The sequence below is a fragment of the Mustela lutreola genome, chromosome 5 (genome assembly GCF_030435805.1).
Source record: "Mustela lutreola isolate mMusLut2 chromosome 5, mMusLut2.pri, whole genome shotgun sequence".
In the NCBI taxonomy this organism is placed as follows: Eukaryota; Metazoa; Chordata; class Mammalia; order Carnivora; family Mustelidae; genus Mustela; species Mustela lutreola.
The window spans coordinates 38,552,092-38,573,401 of record NC_081294.1 but is presented as its reverse complement, the minus strand read 5'-3'; the positions used below and the strand labels follow the sequence as shown (position 1 = coordinate 38,573,401).

The following is a 21,310-nucleotide window of genomic DNA, read 5'->3' as shown; positions in this document are numbered from 1 at the left end:
AAAACAAAACAAAACAAAACAAAACAACAACTTTGGACAGGAAAATCAAAATCTTCTAAATCCTGCTTAGCAGAATGTTGAAATATTTGAAAGTGGTAAAACTCAGGTTCAAGAAAGATTTATTTCACTGGTCATGCCGAGAAGTCTTTCCTACCTAAAACTATATATAATTTCAAGTGGGGAATGGAAGCAGAGATTCTCGAATGGTCACATTGTCTTCCTACTCTGACAATGGTCTTTGTCCCAGAGTTTAGTCTGGTTTGCCTTGAAAGCACCTGGAACTGGCCAATTGTCTCCACTGGTCTTAAATAATCTGGATTAGAGTTTTTTATACTAGAGTAGACCCAGGATGAAGATTCTTGGGACGATAGGGACTATAGCAGGAACTTCTCCACTGTTGTTGGTGTAGTTAAAATCTCCATGCTAATGTTAAAACTCTATTACAGTTTCCAGTAATGAAAGTGTAGCTCCTATCAGAACAAGTCTTTTGCAAATAACAACTATAACTCTAGGAAAAGGAGAAAAAAAGTAAAACCATCTGAAGGCATTGGAAAGCAACCAAAAGCAGACAGAAACTGGAGGCAAGTATGTACTTGTAAGAAAAGATTAGCACTGGGTGAGTTTCCTGTTTATATTTTTGTTTTCCCCGAAGAGAAGACCCTCATCAGTGGCTAAACCACAAATAAAATTCAATGTCTTAATGTTTTGAAGAAACAGAGGACAGAAATTAGAGTAATGATAGCAACTGCCAAGTGAGGGGGATTTATGTTGGAAAGTAGAACCACAAAAAGAGAACTCCAACATATACATGTATGTTCTGTCCAAATATGTGAAGGACTTGAACTGTGCATGTTCAGGGTAAACTTCAGACAGCTCTGCTACAGTTAGAAGACTTGAATAGAGATTTTGATTGCTTCTCACTACAGTTTGGAAATTGGGTTCAGCCAAGTAAACTGTCTGCTAAACCAAAAAGTTAAGAGTATTCAAAGACACTTAAAAGATCTAAAATCTCCACACTTCTAACTCAAAAGTATAATCCAGGATACAATTCAAAATTATTAAACACAAGACAAAACAGGAAAATATGACTCAGCCTCAAGAGAAAGGTAAAAAATGGAAAGTGATATTGAGACATTCCAAATGTTATAATTACCAGGCAAGGATATTAAAGCAGTTATTATAACTATGTTCATGAATATAAAGGAAAAATATTCATAATAAACAAATAGGAAATTGAAAAAAAGAAAACCAAAAAATGCAATATTTGAAATTAAACTTGTACAATATATATTAATTTAATGGTTTTAACACTGTATAGAACACTGATAGGATTCTAATTCTTGGATAGTTCTAGAAGGAATTTTTTAGTCATGTTCTAATTATAGTGATATTTCTATCCAATATATCTATTTCTATGTAAATTTGCTTTGTGTTATTCTCTTTAAAAGAATTTATATATTACAATTCCTGTTCTATTTTCTTTAAAAAAAGAAGCAATTCAGTTTTTTGGAGGCAATGTAATGGGTGGGGTTATTTGGAAAGTTCTCTTATTTCTAAATCTATGGATATTTTATCATGAATTCTAAAGCAAATGAAGGGCAGACAGAATCAAAATGTCATTTTATGTGAATCTGAAAGATAAGAAATGAAGAATGTTTACAGATTCTTGCAATCTTTTCTTGAGTTAAATTTTATTTTTAATGAGAATACTGGGTATAATTTAGGATCAGACTTTAGCGTTTTAACTTTACATACCTGGTAGATCCAACTTTATGCAAGGTAAGGGTTTGCCTCTCCCAACTGGACACTTGTAGACATCACCAGTTCTGTTCTTGGGTTGACCAACTAAAGGAGAACCAATAAGCACCCTGGAAGTTAAATAACTCAATTAACATTTTCAAATAAAAGGAAACATTTTATTTTATTTTATGATGAGTTCTATGACAATGACAGTAATTCTCATAGACATAATCAGATTTTTACCCTCTGTTATTAATGTAATGTTATTAAAAATAAGCTGAGTATCTTCAAATTGCAGGTTGATTTGTATTAAAAAACCTTAAGAGGAGTGCCTGGGTGGCTCAGTGGGTTAAAGCCTCTGCCTTCGGCTCAGATCATGATCCCAGGGTCCTGGGATCGAGCCCCACATCGGGCTCTCTGCTTTGCAGGGAGCCTGCTTCCTCCTCTCTCTCTGCCTGCCTCTCTGCCTACTTGTGATCTCTGTCTGTCAAACAAATAAATAAAATCTTTAAAAAAAATGTTTAAAAAACCTTAAGATATATAGAGGAGAGATATCAGTATGTTTTATTTATTGTATTATATATTACTTTATTATATATTTTAATTGGGGGCTAAAATAGTAATTACTTTTAAGCCTGCTGCTGTGTTAGTTTAGAAAACATACATGGAAGTATAAATGACTTTTCCTATGAACTGATAATTCATAGAGAAATTAGCAAATATAAACATTTGATTATCATAAGATTTAATATCAGTATATACTAGTTTGTAAGCACTTAGAAAATAAGGATAGTTGTGGGCCCAGGTTAAAATCATTTACTGTCTTTTTGGACAGAATTATAGAATCATTTTAATAATAATTAATGAAGAAATATAGTCATGATTTATTTCAGTCCAAGGAAGCGATTTAACAAAGTTTCCTGTGATATCTTCAGGAATAGGGTAGATGAATGTGGTTGAGTGTTAAGGCACTAGGGTCGATTCACAGCTGCTGATTGACTGCTGGCTCAGAAGCTATATACAAATGCTGATTACTATCAACCAAAGGACTTTAATTATGTGCCATAAGAATGTACTTGAGATTGTCTTAGCCTGTATCTTTGTTTATGACTTTTGTGACGATACGGAAGGCATAAGGTTATGCATCAAGTAAATCAATATATCTATTTGGGCAGTCAGAAGTTTCTCAACATTCTGGAATAAGAAACTTAATAAACTAGTTAAAACTTAATATGAAACTATGTAAATAACTTCACTTAGCTGCGTACTATTATCTACATGAATACAGGATGTGGGCAACCTGATTTAATAGGAGTTCATGTAAAAAAGACATGGGGGACTTGTCCATAACAAGTAAACATGAGCCAACAGTGTATTTTAGTATCAAAAATGCTAATGTGACCTCAGACTGCATTGCTGGAAATAAGATGCCCTGGTCAAGGAAAGTGATCACCCCTCTGTGCTTTGCACTGTCAGACCATGTCTGTAATCTCCAAATTAAGGGGGATATAGGCACAATGGGATGTATTTAGAAGTTATGACTCAGATGGCTAAGTGTCTGGTAATTTTGTCAGACCAGAGATACTTGAGGGAAAGTTGGGGATGCTTAGCATAAATATATATGTATATAATCTGAAGGAAAGTTGAGAGGTTCCACAGGAGTGTAGGTGTTGAAGGCATGTATTTAAAAAGAAGTCTAGGGGCACCTGGGTGGCTCAGTGGGTTAAGTCTCTGCCTTCGGCTCAGGTCATGATCTCAGGGTCCTGGGATGGAGGCCTGCATAGGACTCTCTGCTCAGCAGGGAGCCTGCTTCCCCTCTCTCTCTGCCTGCCTCTTTGCCTACTTGTGATCTCTCTCTCTGTCAAATAAATGAATAAAATCTTAAAAAAAAAAAAAGAAACCTAAATATTTGAAAGTCTCTTATGATGAAAAGAAATGGGATTTTTTGGTGGAAATTCTTTGGGTAAAGTAAGTAGTAATGAAAATGTTTTATAACATGCAAATATTGAATTGTTGAACAGGATCCTTAAAATATAGCTATGATATAATGCTTTTGTAAAGCCATTTTGATATCATAAATAACCATAAAAATGCTTAAACCTTTTAATGCATAATTCTTACTTCTGGAAATCTATCCTAAAAAAGTGGCCTAAATTAAGAGAAAAAGCTTAATGTATAAAAATAATGCTCATAGTGTTATATATAATATAAAAAATAAAAAATATATAATCAACAGCAAGAACTAAGTATCACAGGGCTATTCTATAGAGTACTGCAATCATTAAAAATAATAGTTAATGAGATTGTGTGGTGATATTAAAATCATTTATGAATCTAATTCAAAGTAAAAGTCTGCCTCATTTAGTGAAAACCTGTGACAATTCAAAGAGAATGATACCAAATTACATTGAATGTACTCCTCACAATAGCAATGACAACAACAGCTAGCACTTAATTAAATCTATACCTTCTCCCATATACTGTATAAGCGCTTTCCATATAAGTAATTTAATCCTCTCCATTAAACACAGCATGACCTTTGGTGCCAGACTTCATGCATTCAAATCATGGCTTTGTCACTTACTCAGCTATATGATTTAGGACAAGTCACTTACCCTCTGTGCCTTAGTTTCTTCATCTGTAAGATGGAACTACTATATCTATGTAAAACATAGATTAAGAGGGAGTTCATAAAAAAATTATATTAAGGAAATTATGGTTAGTGTTCTTTCCCCAATATTTTCAAGGCTTTTTATAATGTGATTGATTAAATTAAATTAATAGTTAAGAGAGTTTAGAGAAAAGTAGTGAGCCCACTATTATGAAAAATATTTAAGTTGAGGCTAGTCAGATTGAAAAATGTTTATTAAGAACATTTTGCAGGCCCAGCATGTACACTAGGTCCTAGGGATACGAATTAATAGAATTTTCCTAGGTTGCTTAAAACCTAGGGGGGAAGCAGAACTATAAATGGACCATTACAATACTGGATAGGTAAAAACTTGGTGCAACATCTGCAAGATCTTAGGAGCAGGAAGAAACAGCTCCTTTGGTGAGTTCAAGTAGCTCAGCATAGCTGGAGTAGAAGTAGAGCCTATCAAGCCAAACAGTGTCCAGATCATGAACATTCCTAGAGTCTGGTTTGAGAACTTTGGGTTTATCACATGGAGGGGAGAGTTGGGAATCATGCATGCTTTTAATGATCAAAAGCTGTGTGGAGTTTATCTGCTTGCAGTGCTATGAATCAACAGGGAAAGGGGCAAACTAGACTCAGAGAGTGAAGGTGAGAGTTTCTAGATCTAGACAAGAAAACAGGACCTGAATTTAGGAAGTGGAGAAGAAGGGAGAACCAATTCTATAAGTAGAATATAAGCTGTCTTACTTTGAGTACTCTCAAAAGCAAAGACTTCAGTGTAGGTAGATTTTGGGGAGGCAATTCTAAGCCCACACAAAGGTGAGGGTGGGGAAAAAGGTAGAGAGAAGAGAAGCCAGTAGAGTGCATTGATAATAGGTTCGTTCTTTCTTTCTTTCTTTCTTTCTTTCTTTCTTTCTTTCCTTCTTTTTTACTATACCTAGTCTTTATTTTTTTATTTTTTAAATTTATTTTTATTTTTTTTATAAACATATAATGTATTATTAGCTCCAGGCGTACAGGTCTGTGAAAGGCCAGGTTTACACACTTCACAACATTCACCATAGCACATACCTTCCCCAATGTCCATAACCTCACCACCCTCTTCTGATCCCCCTCCCCCAGCAACCCTCAGTTTGTTTTGTGAGATTAAGAGGCTTTTATGGTTCGTCTCCCTCCCAATCCCATCTTGTTTCATTTATTCTTTTCCTATCCCCCCAAACCCCCCACGTTGCATCTCCACTTCCTCATATCAGGGAGATCATATGATAGTTGTCTTTCTCTGATTGACTTATTTCCCTAAGCATAATATCCTCTAGTTTCATCCATGTCATCGCAAATGGCAAGATTTCATTTCTTTTGATGGCATAGTATTCCATTGTATATATATACCACCTCTTCTTTATCCATTCATCTGTTGATGGACATCTAGGTTCTTCCCATAGTTTGGCTATTGTGGACATTGCTGCTATAAACATTCGGGCGCACTTACTCCTTTGGATCTCTCCATTTGTATCTGTAGGGTAAATACCCAGTAGTGCAATTGCTGGGTCATAGGGTAGCTCTGTTTTCAACTTTCTGAGGAAACTCCATGCTGTTTTCCAGAGTGGTTGCATCAGTTTGCATTCCCACCAACAGTGTATGAGGGTCCCCCTTTCTCCACATCCTCGCCAGCATCTGTCATTTCCTGACTTGCTAATTTTAACCAGATAATATGTTATTTCTACCGGCCTCTGGGCTCAGTCTTGCTGGTGGCCATCTCAGAAAGCACGTGGAACATATCTGAGCATGGTTGAGGCCCCAAGCATAAGTACTACCGCCTTCGGAGAGTACACAGTAAAAACAGACTTATAGGGGAAAAAAAAAAAAAACAACACAAGATTTTAATGAGCAAAGGAAGAAAATTGATAGGAGTGTCCAGAGAAGGAGAGAGAGAATCAGGAAACAGTGGTATCACAAAAGCCAAAGCAGAAAAAATATAAAAAATGGGACCCATGAGTAAAGGGCAGACATTTTCAAGACGTTTGGCTAAAAATGAGGGAGATGGGCCATGTCAACATGTGTGGGCTTTTTTTCCCCCGCAGGCAAACCATCAAGTGTTTGAAGTGAGTTTAATATTATTATAGAAGGCATGCATACATTGAAAAATGATGCTGAGAAAGAACTAGTAATATAAGAAAGGCTATTACAGAAGAGAGGGCAGAGCCCCTGAGCTGGTAGAAGGGGTGAATCCAGAAGGAAAAATTTGTCTTAGACACGAGGAAAGGTCACTGATTCCCTAGGCAGGGATCTGGGTGCCTCAATATTCAGAGGTTTGAAACCAGTGTAGATGACTTGGAAATTTTTCATATTCTTTATAATATGACATTGTCCTTCACTGTCCTTCCCTAAGACAGAATCTGTATTTCCTACTGTCAAACAGGGACTTACTTGATAAATAGAAGGCAGCAGAAATGGGGCTGTGACTCCTGAGGCTTGAGTAATGTATAGAATTGTCAAATCAATACATTGTACACCTGAAGTTAATGTAACATTGTATGTCAACTCTACTTCAATAATTTAAAAAAATGCATTACAGATTCCACTTCACTCTTTCGGAAATCTGAGAGTACATGCTGTGAAGAAACCCAGTCTAGACTCATGGAGGATGAGAGGCCACATGGGGAGAAGCAGTGCTTGTGTCAACAGCATGAAATGCCAGGCATGTGAGTTAAACCATCTTAGACCCTCCAGTCCCAACTGAGGTACCAGATGAGCATTCATGCAGTTCCCCAGTTAACAGGGGAACACCTAGGCAATCCTCAAATTCTTGAGAAATAATAAACAGTATTGTTTGAGCTCACTAAGTTCTGAGATGATTTGTTATATACCAAGAGCTACCTGAAACAGGAAGGGAGGATAAAGTTTTTTTTTTTTTTTTTTTAAATTTTATTTATTTATTTGACAGAGAGAAATCACAAGTAGATGGAGAGGCAGGTAGAGAGAGAGAGAGGGAAGCAGGCTCCCCGCTGAGCAGAGAGCCCGATGCGGGTTCGATCCCAGGACCCTGAGATCATGACCTGAGCCAAAGGCAGCAGCTTAACCCACTGAGCCACCCAGGCGCCCAAGGGATGATAAAGTTTTAATCTAGGGCCCCTCCCCCCTTCTTTCCTTAACTTCCTTCCTTCCTTCTCTGAAAATAGTAGCAATTGCCATCTCATGAGATTTAGGGAGAGAGGGAGTCAGCTGGTGGGCTTGGGGAGATTTAATATAGATTTAAACTGACAGGGCCTATGTGAACCAATCAGACAGCCCCTCAGGCAAAAAGGAGGTCAGAGATGTTTTGAAAGTTGTTTCCACTGCAGATGCAACATAGGCCTCCAAAGACCCTTCATCCAAATAGACAAGTTATAAGTGTGTGGAAGAGTACTGATTTGTTTAGAGCACATTAACGAGGGAAAAACTCAGATAATTGATGGAAAACGAGTTCTGGGTGGCATGTTATTGGTAAAGTTGTTGTGAATTGTGAACAGGAAAGGAGAGAGATCGTGGGCAGCCCAGGCAAAGTGGAAAGTAGGAGAACAAGTGCTGAAAACAAGGGTGAAGAGAAGGCCCAGGTGGTGGGAGCACAGTGTAGATCTGTATACACTGGAGTAAGAAGGTTGAGAGTGGCACGCAGCTGACTTTAAAGGAAAGGCTCTGTAGTTTATATTCGATTTCTAGGGCAACAGAAAGCCCCTATAATATGGCTCTCACTGGAAAGAACCTGAAATAGAAACTGGAGTCATGGCCCATTGTGTAGTCTGGATAAACAAGCACTGAGGTGTGAGAGCTCAGAATATGGTAGGGGAGTAGGCCAGGCGCGAGACAGGGAGCACAAGAGCTGGAATGAGTGGTAAAAAATGGGTTTTCGGGAATAGGATCTAAAATGATTTTATGTGTTTTCCTAGGAGCAATTTTTCTGACATCAAGCTTGCAGCTCTGAAAAGTACATATATTTACTACTTAATCTGAAGTAAGTCTCACTTTTCCCCAGATGCATAAAAATAATAAGATCTTAGAAGAGTATCAGCATAGTCTTTATGGAATTTCAGGAATCTTCAGAATTCTATCAATCCCTTTTTTTTTCTCATATCCTTATCACATTCTGACTAATGATATAGCCTACCTGTTTATTGCATTTATTATTCATGTTTTTGTTCCCTTCTTCGCCAGTAGAATATAACCTTCACAATAGCCGGAATTTTTATCTATTTTGTTCGCTCATATACCCTTAAGGCCTATAACAGTGCCCGAAACAAAAGAGGTATTCAGTAAGCATTTACTAAGTGAATGAATTAATGATTATATCAAATGCCCTAAGAATCTGAATAAGAACTGGGAATTTATGACTCCTGTGACCAACTAAGAGGTCCTAATTGTGAAGTTTTCTTTTCCATTTTAGAGGTGGAATGTTTTGCTTTAGAAGAACGCCATATGTGCCTTTGGTATGAAACAGGTGGCATTTCCACAGGTCATGGTACCAGAGAGTCCTTGTTGTTACAGGACAGAATTGGCTGAAAGTCAGAAGGCTGGTGTTCCATGTCCTGGCCCTGACACATACTTGCTATATTGAACTCTTGGCAGTATATTCTCTGAGTCCCAGTTTCCGGTCTAGAAAATGAGGATGGTAACAATGATATCTGCTCAAACCCATATGGTCACTGTGAAGACCCAAGACACATTGTGGTCATGATTTATTTCAGTCCAAGGAAGCCATTTAACAAAGTTTCCTGTGATATCTTCAGGAATAGGGTAGATGAATGTGGTTGAGTGTTAAGGCACTATGGTTGATTCACAGCTGCTGATTCACTGCTGGCTCAAAAGCTATATACAAATGCTGATTACTATCAACCAAAGGACTTTAATTATGTGCCATAAGAATGTACTTGGGATTGTCTTAGCCTGTATCTTTGTTTATGACTTTTGTGAAGATACAGAAGGCATAAGGTTATGCATCAAGTAAATCAATATATCTATTTGGGCAGTCAGAAGTTTCTCAACATTCTGGAATAAGAAACTTAATAAACTAGTTAAAACTTAATATGAAACTATGTAAATAACTTCACTTAGCTGCATACTATTATCTACATGAATACAGGATGTGGGCAACCTATCTTAATAGGAGTTCATGTAAAAAAGACATGGGGGATTTGTCCATAACAAGTAAACATGAGCCAACGTATTTTAGTATCAAAAATGCTAATGTGACCTCAGACTGCATTGCTGGAAATAGATGCCCTGGTCAGGAAAGTGATCACCCCTCTGTGCTTTGCACTGTCAGACCATGTCTGTAATCTCCAAATTAAGGGGGACATAGGCACAATGGGATGTATTTAGAAGTTATGACTCAGATGGCTAAGTGTCTGGTAATTTTGTCAGACCAGAGATACTTGAGGGAAAGTTGGGGATGCTTAGCATAAATATATATGTATATAATCTGAGGGAAATTTGAGAGGTTCCACAGGAGTGTAGGTGTTGAAGGCATGTATTTAAAAAGAAGTCTAGGGGCACCTGGGTGGCTCAGTGGGTTAAGTCTCTGCCTTCGGCTCAGGTCATGATCTCAGAGTCCTGGGATGGAGGCCTGCATAGGACTCTCTGCTCAGCGGGGAGCCTGCTTCCCCTCTCTCTCTGCCTGCCTCTCTGCCTACTTGTGATCTCTCTCTCTGTCAAATAAATGAATAAAATCTTAAAAAAAAGAAATCTAAATATTTGAAAGTCTCTTATAATGAAAAGAAATGGGATTTTTTGGTGCAAATTCTTTGGGTAAAGGAAGTAGTAATGAAAATGTTTTATAACATGCAAATATTGAATTGTTGAACAGGATCCTTAAAATATAGCTATGATATAATGCTTTTGTAAAGCCATCTTTGATATGCATAAATAACCATAAAAATGTTTAAACCTTTTAATGCATAATTCTTACTTCTGGAAATCTATCCTAAAAAAGTGGCCTAAATTAAGAGAAAAAGCTTAATGTATAAAAATAATGCTCATAGTGTTATATATAATATAAAAAATAAAAAATATATAATCAACAGCAAGACTAAGTATCACAGGGCTATTCTATAGAGTATTGCAATCATTAAAAATAATAGTTAATGAGATTGTGTGGTGATATTAAAATCATTTATGATCTAATTCAAAGTAAAAGTCTGCCTCATTTAGTGAAAACCTGTGACAATTTGAAGAGAATGATACCAAATTACATTGAATGTACTCCTCACAATAGCAATGACAACAACAGCTAGCACTTAATTAAATCTATACCTTCTCCCATATACTGTATAAGCGCTTTCCATATAAGTAATTTAATCCTCTCCATTAAACACAGCATGACCTTTGGTGCCAGACTTCATGCATTCAAATCATGGCTTTGTCACTTACTCAGCTATATGATTTAGGACAAGTCACTTACCCTCTGTGCCTTAGTTTCTTCATCTGTAAGATGGAACTACTATATCTATGTAAAACATAGATTAAGAGGGAGTTCATAAAAAAATTATATTAAGGAAATTATGGTTAGTGTTCTTTCCCCAATATTTTCAAGGCTTTTTATAATGTGATTGATTAAATTAATAGTTAAGAGAGTTTAGAGAAAAGTAGTGAGCCCACTATTATGAAAAATATTTAAATTGAGGCTAGTCAGATTGAAAAATGTTTATTAAGAACATTTTGCAGGCCCAGCATGTACACTAGGTCCTAGGGATACGAATTAAAAGAATTTTTCTAGGTAACTTAAAACCTAGGGGGGAAGCAGAACTATAAATGGACCATTACAATACTGGATAGGTAAAAACTTGGTGCAACATCTGCAAGATCTTAGGAGCAGGAAGAAACAGCTCCTTTGGTGAGTTCAAGTAGCTCAGCATAGCTGGAGTAGAAGTAGAGCCTATCAAGCCAAACAGTGTCCAGATCATGAACATTCCTAGAGTCTGGTTTGAGAACTTTGGGTTTATCATATGGAGGGGAGAGTTGGGAACCACGCATGCTTTTAATGATCAAAACCTGTGTGGAGCTTATCTGCTTGCTGTGCTGTGAATAAACTGGGAAAGGGGCAAACTAGACTCAGAGAGTGAAGGTGAGAGTTTCTAGACCCAGACAAGAAAACAGGACTTGAATTTAGGAAGTGGAGAAGGGAGAACCAATTCTATAAGTAGAATATAAGCTGTCTTACTTTGAGTTCTCTCAAAAGCAGACTTCGGTGTAGGTAGATTTTGGGGAGGCAATTCTAAGCCCACAGAAAGGTGGGGGTGGGGAAAATGATAGAGAGAAGAGAAGCCAGTAGAGTGCATTGATAATAGGTTCGTTCTTTCTTTCTTTCTTTCTTTCTTTCTTTCTTTCTTTCTTTTTTCTTTCTTTCTTTCTTTCCTTCTTTTTTACTATATCTAGTCTTTATTTTTTTATTTTTAAAATTTATTTTTATTTTTTTATAAACATATAATGTATTATTAGCCCCAGGGGTACAGGTCTGTGAATCGCCAGGTTTACAGACTTCACAGCACTCACCATAACACATACATTCCCCAATGTCCATAACCTCACCACCCTCTTCCGATCCCCCTCCCGCAGCAACCCTCAGTTTGTTTTGTGAGATTAAGAGGCTTTTATGGTTTGTCTCCCTCCCAATCCCATCTTGTTTCATTTATTCTTTTCCTATCCCCCCAAACCCCCCACGTTGCATCTCCACTTCCTCATATCAGGGAGATCATATGATAGTTGTCTTTCTCTGATTGACTTATTTCCCTAAGCATAATATCCTCTAGTTCCATCCATGTCATCGCAAATGGCAAGATTTCATTTCTTTTGATGGCTGCATAGTATTCCATTGTATATATATACCACCTCTTCTTTATCCATTCATCTGTTGATGGACATCTAGGTTCTTCCCATAGTTTGGCTATTGTGGACATTGCTGCTATAAACATTCGGGCGCACTTACTCCTTTGGATCTCTCCATTTGTATCTGTAGGGTAAATACCCAGTAGTGCAATTGCTGGGTCATAGGGTAGCTCTGTTTTCAACTTTCTGAGGAAACTCCATGCTGTTTTCCAGAGTGGTTGCATCAGTTTGCATTCCCACCAACAGTGTATGAGGGTCCCCCTTTCTCCACATCCTCGCCAGCATCTGTCATTTCCTGACTTGTTAATTTTAGCCAGATAATATGTTATTTCTACCGGCCTCTGGGCTCAGTCTTGCTGGTGGCCATCTCAGAAAGCACGTGGAACATATTTGAGTATGGTTGAGGCCCCAAGCATAAGTACTACCGCCTTAGGAGAGTACACAGTAAAAAGAGTTTTAGGAAAAAAAACACACAAGATTTTAATGAGCAAAAAAAGAAAACTGATAGGAGTGTCCAGAGAAGGAGAGAGAGAATCAGGAAACAGTGGTATCACAAAAGCCAAAGCAGAAAAAATATAAAAAATGGGACCCATGAGTAAAGGGCAGACATTTTCAAGACGTTTGGCTAAAAATGAGGGAGATGGGCCATGTCAACATGTGTGGGCTTTTTTTCCCCCCCGGCAAACCATCAAGTGTTTGAAGTGAGTTTAATGTTATTATAGAAGGCATGCATACATTGAAAAATGATGTTGAGAAAGAACTAGTAATATAAGAAAGGCTATTACAGAAGAGAGGGCAGAGCCCCTGAGCTGGTAGAAGGGGTGAATCCAGAAGGAAAAATTTGTCTTAGACACGAGGAAAGGTCACTGATTCCCTAGGCAGGGATCTGGGTGCCTCAATATTCAGAGGTTTGAAACCAGTGTAGATGACTTGGAAATTTTTCATATTCTTTATAATATGACATTGTCCTTCACTGTCCTTCCCTAAGACAGAATCTGTATTTCCTACTGTCAAACAGGGACTTACTTGATAAATAGAAGGCAGCAGAAATGGGGCTGTGACTCCTGAGGCTTGAGTAATGTATAGAATTGTCAAATCAATACATTGTACACCTGAAGTTAATGTAACATTGTATGTCAACTCTACTTCAATAATTTAAAAAAATGCATTACAGATTCCACTTCACTCTTTCGGAAATCTGAGAGTACATGCTGTGAAGAAACCCAGTCTAGACTCATGGAGGATGAGAGGCCACATGGGGAGAAGCAGTGCTTGTGTCAACAGCATGAAATGCCAGGCATGTGAGTTAAACCATCTTAGACCCTCCAGTCCCAACTGAGGTACCAGATGAGCATTCATGCAGTTCCCCAGTTAACAGGGGAACACCTAGGCAATCCTCAAATTCTTGAAAAATAATAAGCAGTATTGTTTGAGCTCACTAAGTTCTGAGATGATTTGTTATATACCAAGAGCTAACTGAAACAGGAAGGGAGGATAAAGTTTTAATCTAGGGCCCCTCCCCGCCTTCTTTCCTTAACTTCCTTCCTTCCTTCTCTGAAAATAGTAGCAATTGCCATCTCATGAGATTTAGGGAGAGAGGGAGTCAGCTGGTGGGCTTGGGGAGATTTAATATAGATTTAAACTGACAGGGCCTATGTGAACCAATCAGACAGCCCCTCAGGCAAAATGGAGGTCAGGGATGTTTTGAAAGTTGTTTCCACTGCAGATGCAACATAGGCCTCCAAAGACCCTTCATCCAAATAGACAAGTTATAAGTGTGTGGAAGAGTACTGATTTGTTTAGAGCACATTAACGAGGGAAAAACTCAGATAATTGATGGAAAACGAGTTCTGGGTGGCATGTTATTGGTAAAGTTGTTGTGAATTGTGAACAGGAGAGGAGAGAGATCGTGGGCAGCCCAGGCAAAGTGGAAAGTAGGAGAGCAAGTGCTGAAAACAAGGGTGAAGAGAAGGCCCAGGTGGTGGGAACACAGTGTAGATCTTCTGTATACACTGGAGCAAGAAGGTTGAGAGTGGCACGCAGCTGACTTTAAAGGAAAGGCTCTGTAGTTTATATTCGATTTCTAGGGCAACAGAAAGCCCCTATAGTATGGCGCTCACTGGAAAGAACCTGAAATAGAAACTGGAGTCATGGCCCATTGTGTATTCTGGATAAACAAGTACTGGGGTGTGAGAGCTCAGAATATGGTAGGGGAGTAGGCCAGGCTCGAGACAGGGAGCACGAGAGCTGGAATGAGTGGTAAAAAATGGGTTTTTGGGAATAGGATCTAAAATGATTTTATGTGTTTTCCTAGGAGCTATTTTTCTGACATCAAGCTTGCAGCTCTGAAAAGTACATATATTTACTACTTAATCTGAAGTAAGTCTCACTTTTCCCCAGATGCATAAAAATAATAAGATCTTAGACGAGTATCAGCATAGTCTTTATGGAATTTCAAGAATCTTCAGAATTCTATCAATCCTGTTTTTTTTCCGCATATCCTTATCACATTCTGACATATGATATAACCTACCTGTTTATTGCATTTATTATTTATGTTTTTGTTCCCTTCTTCCCCAGTAGAATATAACCTTCACAATAGCCGGAATTTTTATCTATTTTGTTCGCTCATATACCCTTAAGGCCTATAACAGTGCCCGAAACAAAAGAGGTATTCAGTAAGCATTTACTAAGTGAATGAATTAATGATTATATCAAATGCCCTAAGAATCTGAATAAGAACTGGGAATTTATGACTCCTGTGACCAACTAAGTGGTCCTAATTGTGAAGTTTTCTTTTCCATTTTAGAGGTTGAATGTTTTGCTTTAGAAGAATGCCATATATGCCTTTGGTATGAAACAGGTGGCATTTCCACAGGTCATGGTACCAGAGAGTCCTTGTTACAGGACAGAATTGGCTGAAAGTCAGAAGGCTGGTGTTCCATGTCCTGGCCCTGACACATACTTGCTATATTGAACTCTTGGCAGTTCATTCTCTGAGTCCCAGTTTCCGGTCTAGAAAATGAGGATGGTAACAATGATATCTGCTCAAACCCATATGGTCACTGTGAAGACCCAAGACACTTTGTGTCATGAAATATGGAAAACTATTATTTCAAATTTTAGTGCAAGTTTGCTTTAGCTCATTGCATTTTATCTCTATTCAATTTTTGCTTTTTCTATGGCACTATTGCAATGATCTGTGTGCAGAGTATGAGGATTAAAGAATGTTCTGGATTTCATTATTGATCTCTAGAGAAACACCTGATGAACTCAAAGATCATTAAAGTGAGAGAAATAATTTTTACTACATCCATTCTAAAGTGACTAATTCTGATTCTTATTCACTTATTTTAAAAGTTCATGCTATACTCTGTTCTCATGAAAAAACTCTAGTTATAATAGAATTTAGTAACCTGAGAAAAGTTTGCCGTTCATAATAGTCATTCTTGTCATCATAACCATTATTTTACTTATTTGAGGAAAATATTCTTATGTTTTTTTCCTCTGAAAAATGTAGTTTTCTAGAGATTATTGTCTCATATTTATACTATTTCACAAACACTCTTTTCACCTAACTCTTTTTTTCATGTCCACGCCAAAATCACTATCAGAGCGCCAAACACCCCTGCTAGCCAGCCTTTTTTTTTTTTTTTTTTTTTTTTCCTTAATGAATGGAGTGTTTGGTCATTTTGGAGAATGAGGTTACATAGTGGCCTCATTAGTTGTATTACTTTCAGTCGTGAAAGGTTTAGGGGTGAAAATGAGGTGCACCAAAGAAAGGACAAGTGTAGCAAGAATGAAATTTCAACTTCAAAAGATATTATAAACAATGGAAAATAAATATTATATTAAAATTATAAGAGAAAATGTGATAGAACATTTGAAAAGTCTTTTTACCCCAAGCTTGAATAGGCCTTACTTAAAACACACATACATTGGAAAGTGATCATCAGTCACATTAGTTCACTGATAAACCTTACTTGGCATAAAGCAGGGTCCTCTAGGGGAAAGGCCAGGAAGCCAACATATTTTGAAATATATTGGGCAGAGGATTGACTAGGAAGGTATCTGCATCATGAAAACCTACCTTGAGAGGCAGGCCCACTGAAGTCACTGAATGAATGGCTGCTGGAACAGCAGTTAAAAGGGTTGATGCACATATTAAAGGAGTGAAGCAAAGGAGCCACAGAGTGGAAAGCTCCGAGACAACAACACGTATTTTCCCACTTGGTGGACAGTTTGCCGTACTGGTGATTACCACTAGATCTGGAAAGCTTGTGCAATGCTGAGCACATTTAAGTTTCTTCTCTTCAAAGCAAAATTATTAAACTAATTGTGTTCTTTGTGAATTTTTCTGAACCACATTGCAGTTACTTGGATGTTTCAGTTCATGCTAGTCATAACGAACAACGGCTGATCTTAATCAGAGGTATAATGTGTTCTGATACTGAGAAAACATGTGGTTTCTGAGCCAAGTATATAAAGTAAATTACACTTCATAGTAAACTTTTGAAAGGTAAAGGGGACAAAAGGCTGACTTTTTTGGTTAACTTTTAATTATTTCCAAAGAATTAAAGTAATGTTTTTCAAATGCACAGACTACACTTGTAACGGACCAAGTGTAGTCTTGCCTCCTTCTTGAGGCAAACTTCAGCCAAGATGTAATATGGGTCAGGTTGATTTTTTTTTTAAAAAATCTGAGGTTGATGAGCTTCCAAAACCTGAGCAGTAAATATGATTTATAAAGGTACCCACCTCTGGAGAAAAACTGAGTAACAAAATCCATGTTCTCTCAAGTATGTCAATTATTCCATAGTCCATTTCTTAAAGTAAGTCTGCATCCTATCTGATTTTATAAACACTTACAGAATATCCAAACATGTTTCTAAAGTTTATTTTGCATCACCAGTGGCTGGATCTCTTTAGAACAATATGCTGCTACCAAACCATCCTTAAGCATTTGGACATTTAGATTTTTGTGGTTTGTTTACTTTTAAATTCACTTTTGTTGTTCTGATTTTTCACACTTATTATATAAAATCATTTTAAATATGGAATGCCAGAATGGAATTAAATTATCTGACCTCCTTATACATTCAAATGTTCACAAATTCTCACATGTATATTAACAAGAAAAGTCTAAAACTGCAAAGATAGTAATTATTGGCATTTACTTCTTAATATAGTTCTAATTAAAAAAAAAAAAAAAAAAGCACCAGACTGGGAGTGGAGAGACATGAGATCTAGTTTCAGCTCTGGCCCTAAGTAGTTACAGTTCCCTGTGGAAGTCACTATAAAAAAGCAAAAGCAAAAGCAAAACCAAATACTTTATTGAAATATGATTGACATATTAAGAGTTGTACATACTTAATATATACAGTTTGATGAGTTTGGAGACAAGTATACCACAGTCTATGTTAAAGCATCACCACAGTCTATGCCATAAACATATATATTGCTTCCACAGGTTTCCTCCAACCCTCTTTAGTTATTATTATTATTTCAGGATAAGAACACTTAACATAAGACCTACCTTCTTTTTTAAAATACTTCTGATTTTAGTTAATTATAATAGGATACAAATTAAGATGAGTTCCCCAAAAGAGACCCTAGTATAAGGTCTGGGAGGATCCCGAATGTGAAATTTCTGTGTCCTCGGGACACAACATTCTTCCAGATCACCAGTGTGGAGGAAGTTCACTCAAGCCTCAGTGTCTGGAGTTTTTAGTAAGGCTTTATTAGATAGGCATAATTACTTGAATAAGATCTACCTTATTAGTAAATTTTCAAGTATACAATACAGTATTGTTAACTACAGGCAGTATGCTGTATAGTAAATCTCTAGTACTTGCATAACTAAAACTTTATCCTATTGACTAATACTTTCTTATTTTCCCTCCTCCCAGCTCCTGGTAGCCACCATTCTGCACGCTGCTTCTATGAGTTTGACTATTTTAGACTCCTTATATAAGTGAGATCATATAGTATTTCTCCTGTGTCTGGCTAATCTCACTTAGCAAAATGTACTCCAGGTTCTTTCCTTCTTTTCTTCAGGCTCCATAATATTCAACTGGATGAATATGACACATTTTTAAAATCTAGTCATCAGTCAATGGACATTTAGATTCCTCTCAAATCCTGGTTGTTGCAAATAATGTTGTAGTCAATATGGGGGTGCAGGTACCTTTTCAAGATCCTGATTCCAATTATTTTGAATATTAACCAGACATGGGATGCTGGATCATATGGTGGTTCTATTTTTAATTTTCTGAGGAACCTCTAGACTTTTTCCATAGTGACTGCACCAATTTTCATTCCCACCAACAGTGCACAAACGTTTCCTTTTTTCCACATTCTCGCCAACACTTATCTTTTGTGTTTTTGATAACAGTCATAGGAGAGCCATTTTTAACATTACTTGTGTGTGTGTGATTGTTTTTTCACTAATGATAACAGGGAGTTAAATTAGATTCACTTATGTTCAGCCAACAAATAATCACTGAACATGTATTATGTTTAAGGCCCGGTGTTAAATGTTGGACAATGCACAGGATTGCAAGTGGGAACCAAAACCAGTCTTTGCCCTCTAAATATCTCCACTAATATATTAACTTCTCCCTCTTAGCTGTATTCCATTTAGGGTTTCCAACTATCCAGACATTACTCAAGCTGTTTAAAGCCATATTTACCAACTTCGTGAAAAAACTTATTTTTCTTTCCTATGTATTTCTCTCTGAATGGCTACCTATTTTCCAATGATCCAGTGTAAAAATTCTGGACTATGTTTGACTCCTCCTACATCTCCATTTGACATTTCCAAACTTCCACCAAGCCTTAATGACTCATCTAAATTTATCTTGGATGCACTTTTCTTTTATTCCAGTTCTCTCTAATCTAGCCTGGGATCTCATCTCTTAAGCAACAGATTACTAGTTTTGCTTTCCTTTAGATTCCCCAGATTTCAGGCACTTTTTTCTCCAATCCCATCTCTATGTAATTTCCACACTTACAGTGGTTCTCAATGCCCTCTACTTAGGTCCAAGTTCCTTTGTCTGGCTTCTCAGGTCTGCCATTACCCTTTGTCCTCTATCTTCCCTATGTCAGTCTTGTTTGCTTACCAACACACTCACTTCTCAAATCTATGCCCTTGCTTATGTGGCTTCCCAGATTGGAGCAGCATTACTTTTTTTCTTATTAAAAATTAAGTCATCTTTCAAGACTCAGTTCAAGCATCGAGTCAATTCCTCCTTCTTTTAATTCCTATTAAATTTATAGTCTATGCTATACTGATTAGCACTTTTTGTAATATTTCAAGTTCTAATTTAAATTTAATTAGTTAACATATAGCATAATGTTAGTTTCAGGGGCAGAATTGAGTTATTCATCACTTATATATAACACCTAGAGCTCATCAAATCGTTCTCCTTAATGCCTACCACACATTTAGCCCATTCCTTGCCCACTTCCCCTTCAGCAACCCTCAGTTTGTTTGCTATAGTTAAGAGGCTCTTATGGTTTGCCCACTTCCCTCTTTTTTTTTTTTTTTTTAATTTCACTTATGTTCATCTGTTTTGTTTCTTAAATTCCATATATGAGTGAAATCATATGGTATTTGTCTTTCTCTGACTTATTTCACTTAACATAATATACTCTAGATCTCTCCGTTGTTGCAAATGGCAAGATTTCATTCTTTTTTATTCTTTTGATGGCTGAGTAATATTCTATTGTGTGTTTGTGTGTGCGTGTGTGTGTACATATACACCCCCCCCATCTTCTTTATCCATTCATCAGTCAATGATGAGGGAAGAGAGGGGGGGAGGAGCAAATCCCTAGCAGAGAGAATCCTTAGCAGGTTCCAGGCCCGTCGCAGAGCCCAACTCAGAGTTCCACATGGGGCTTGATCCCACAGCCCTGAGCCGGAATCAATAGTTGACTGCTTAACTGACTGAGCTACCCAGGTGACCAACTAAGTTTCAGTTTATTACATACAGCTTATACTTGGTCCACTCACATTAGTCTCTGAGAGGCAGAGCTCCCTGAATTGCAGGCATAATGCCTAAAAGAATAAAACTGGTATCTAGAGTAATGACTTCACGTGTTTAACCTTAAATGGGGTCAGGCGGGGTAGTAAGTGAGAGTATAGATTGGTAGGACAAAGAATACAGAACTCATTTGCTATTATTAGATTATTAGGATCATCTAAAATATTTGTAAAGAGACAGTGAAACACCTCCACAAAATCTAGTTTGTACAGGATATAATATGTTTACACAGAAAATGTGAGAACTCAAATTTTTACTATTGATCATTTTGGGGGGATTATGATCAAATTAAGTCTAAAAGATAGAGTGAAAAGTCAAAAAATCCATATTTTTTCATTTGTGCAATATAGTAGAGTGATGGATTATTGTTGTCCTAGGAGGCATAGATCCCTTTTTATTTATTCTTTTAGTTGCAAGAATAGTTTAGTTTAAGTTATTAAACTGAAGCAAATTTTAACAAATTCTTGTTCCTTTTTTTCCTAATAAAAAAGGTCACTGCTCTAAAGCTAGAACTCAACCACAAAAGGAAGTTTGAAAAGAACCAAAATACATGGAGACTAAACAGTATCCTTCTAAAGAATGAATGGGTCAACCGGGAAATTAAAGAAGAATTGAAAAAAATCATGGAAACAAATGATAATGAAAATACAACGGTTCAAAACCTGTGGGACACAACAAAGGCAGTCCTGAGAGGAAAATATATAGCGGTACAAGCCTTTCTCAAGAAACAAGAAAGGTCTCAGGTACACAATCTAACCCTACACCTAAAGGAGCTGGAGAAAGAACAAGAAAGAAACCCTAAGCCTAGCAGGAGAAGAGAAATCATAAAGATCAGAGCAGAAATCAATGAAATAAAAACCAAAAAAACAATAGAACAAATCAACGAAAGTAGGAGCTGGTTCTTTGAAAGAATTAATAAAATTGATAAACCCCTGGCCAGACTTATCAAAAAGAAAAGAGAAAGGACCCAAATAAATAAAATCATGAATGAAAGAGGAGAGATCACAACTAACACCAAAGAAATACAAACTAT

General features: G+C 37.0%; 1 protein-coding gene across 2 annotated transcripts in view; it reads right to left on the bottom strand.

Moving 5' to 3' along the window:
• ITGA1 (integrin subunit alpha 1) overlaps positions 1–21,310 on the bottom strand; it is a 176,813-nt gene that overhangs the window by 96,599 nt on the left and 58,904 nt on the right. For both annotated transcript variants that reach the window (XM_059173952.1, XM_059173951.1), the window contains one exon: positions 1,756–1,868. In XM_059173952.1, the coding sequence (XP_059029935.1) occupies positions 1,756–1,868 (113 nt within the window). The remainder of the gene's footprint in view (positions 1–1,755; positions 1,869–21,310) is intronic.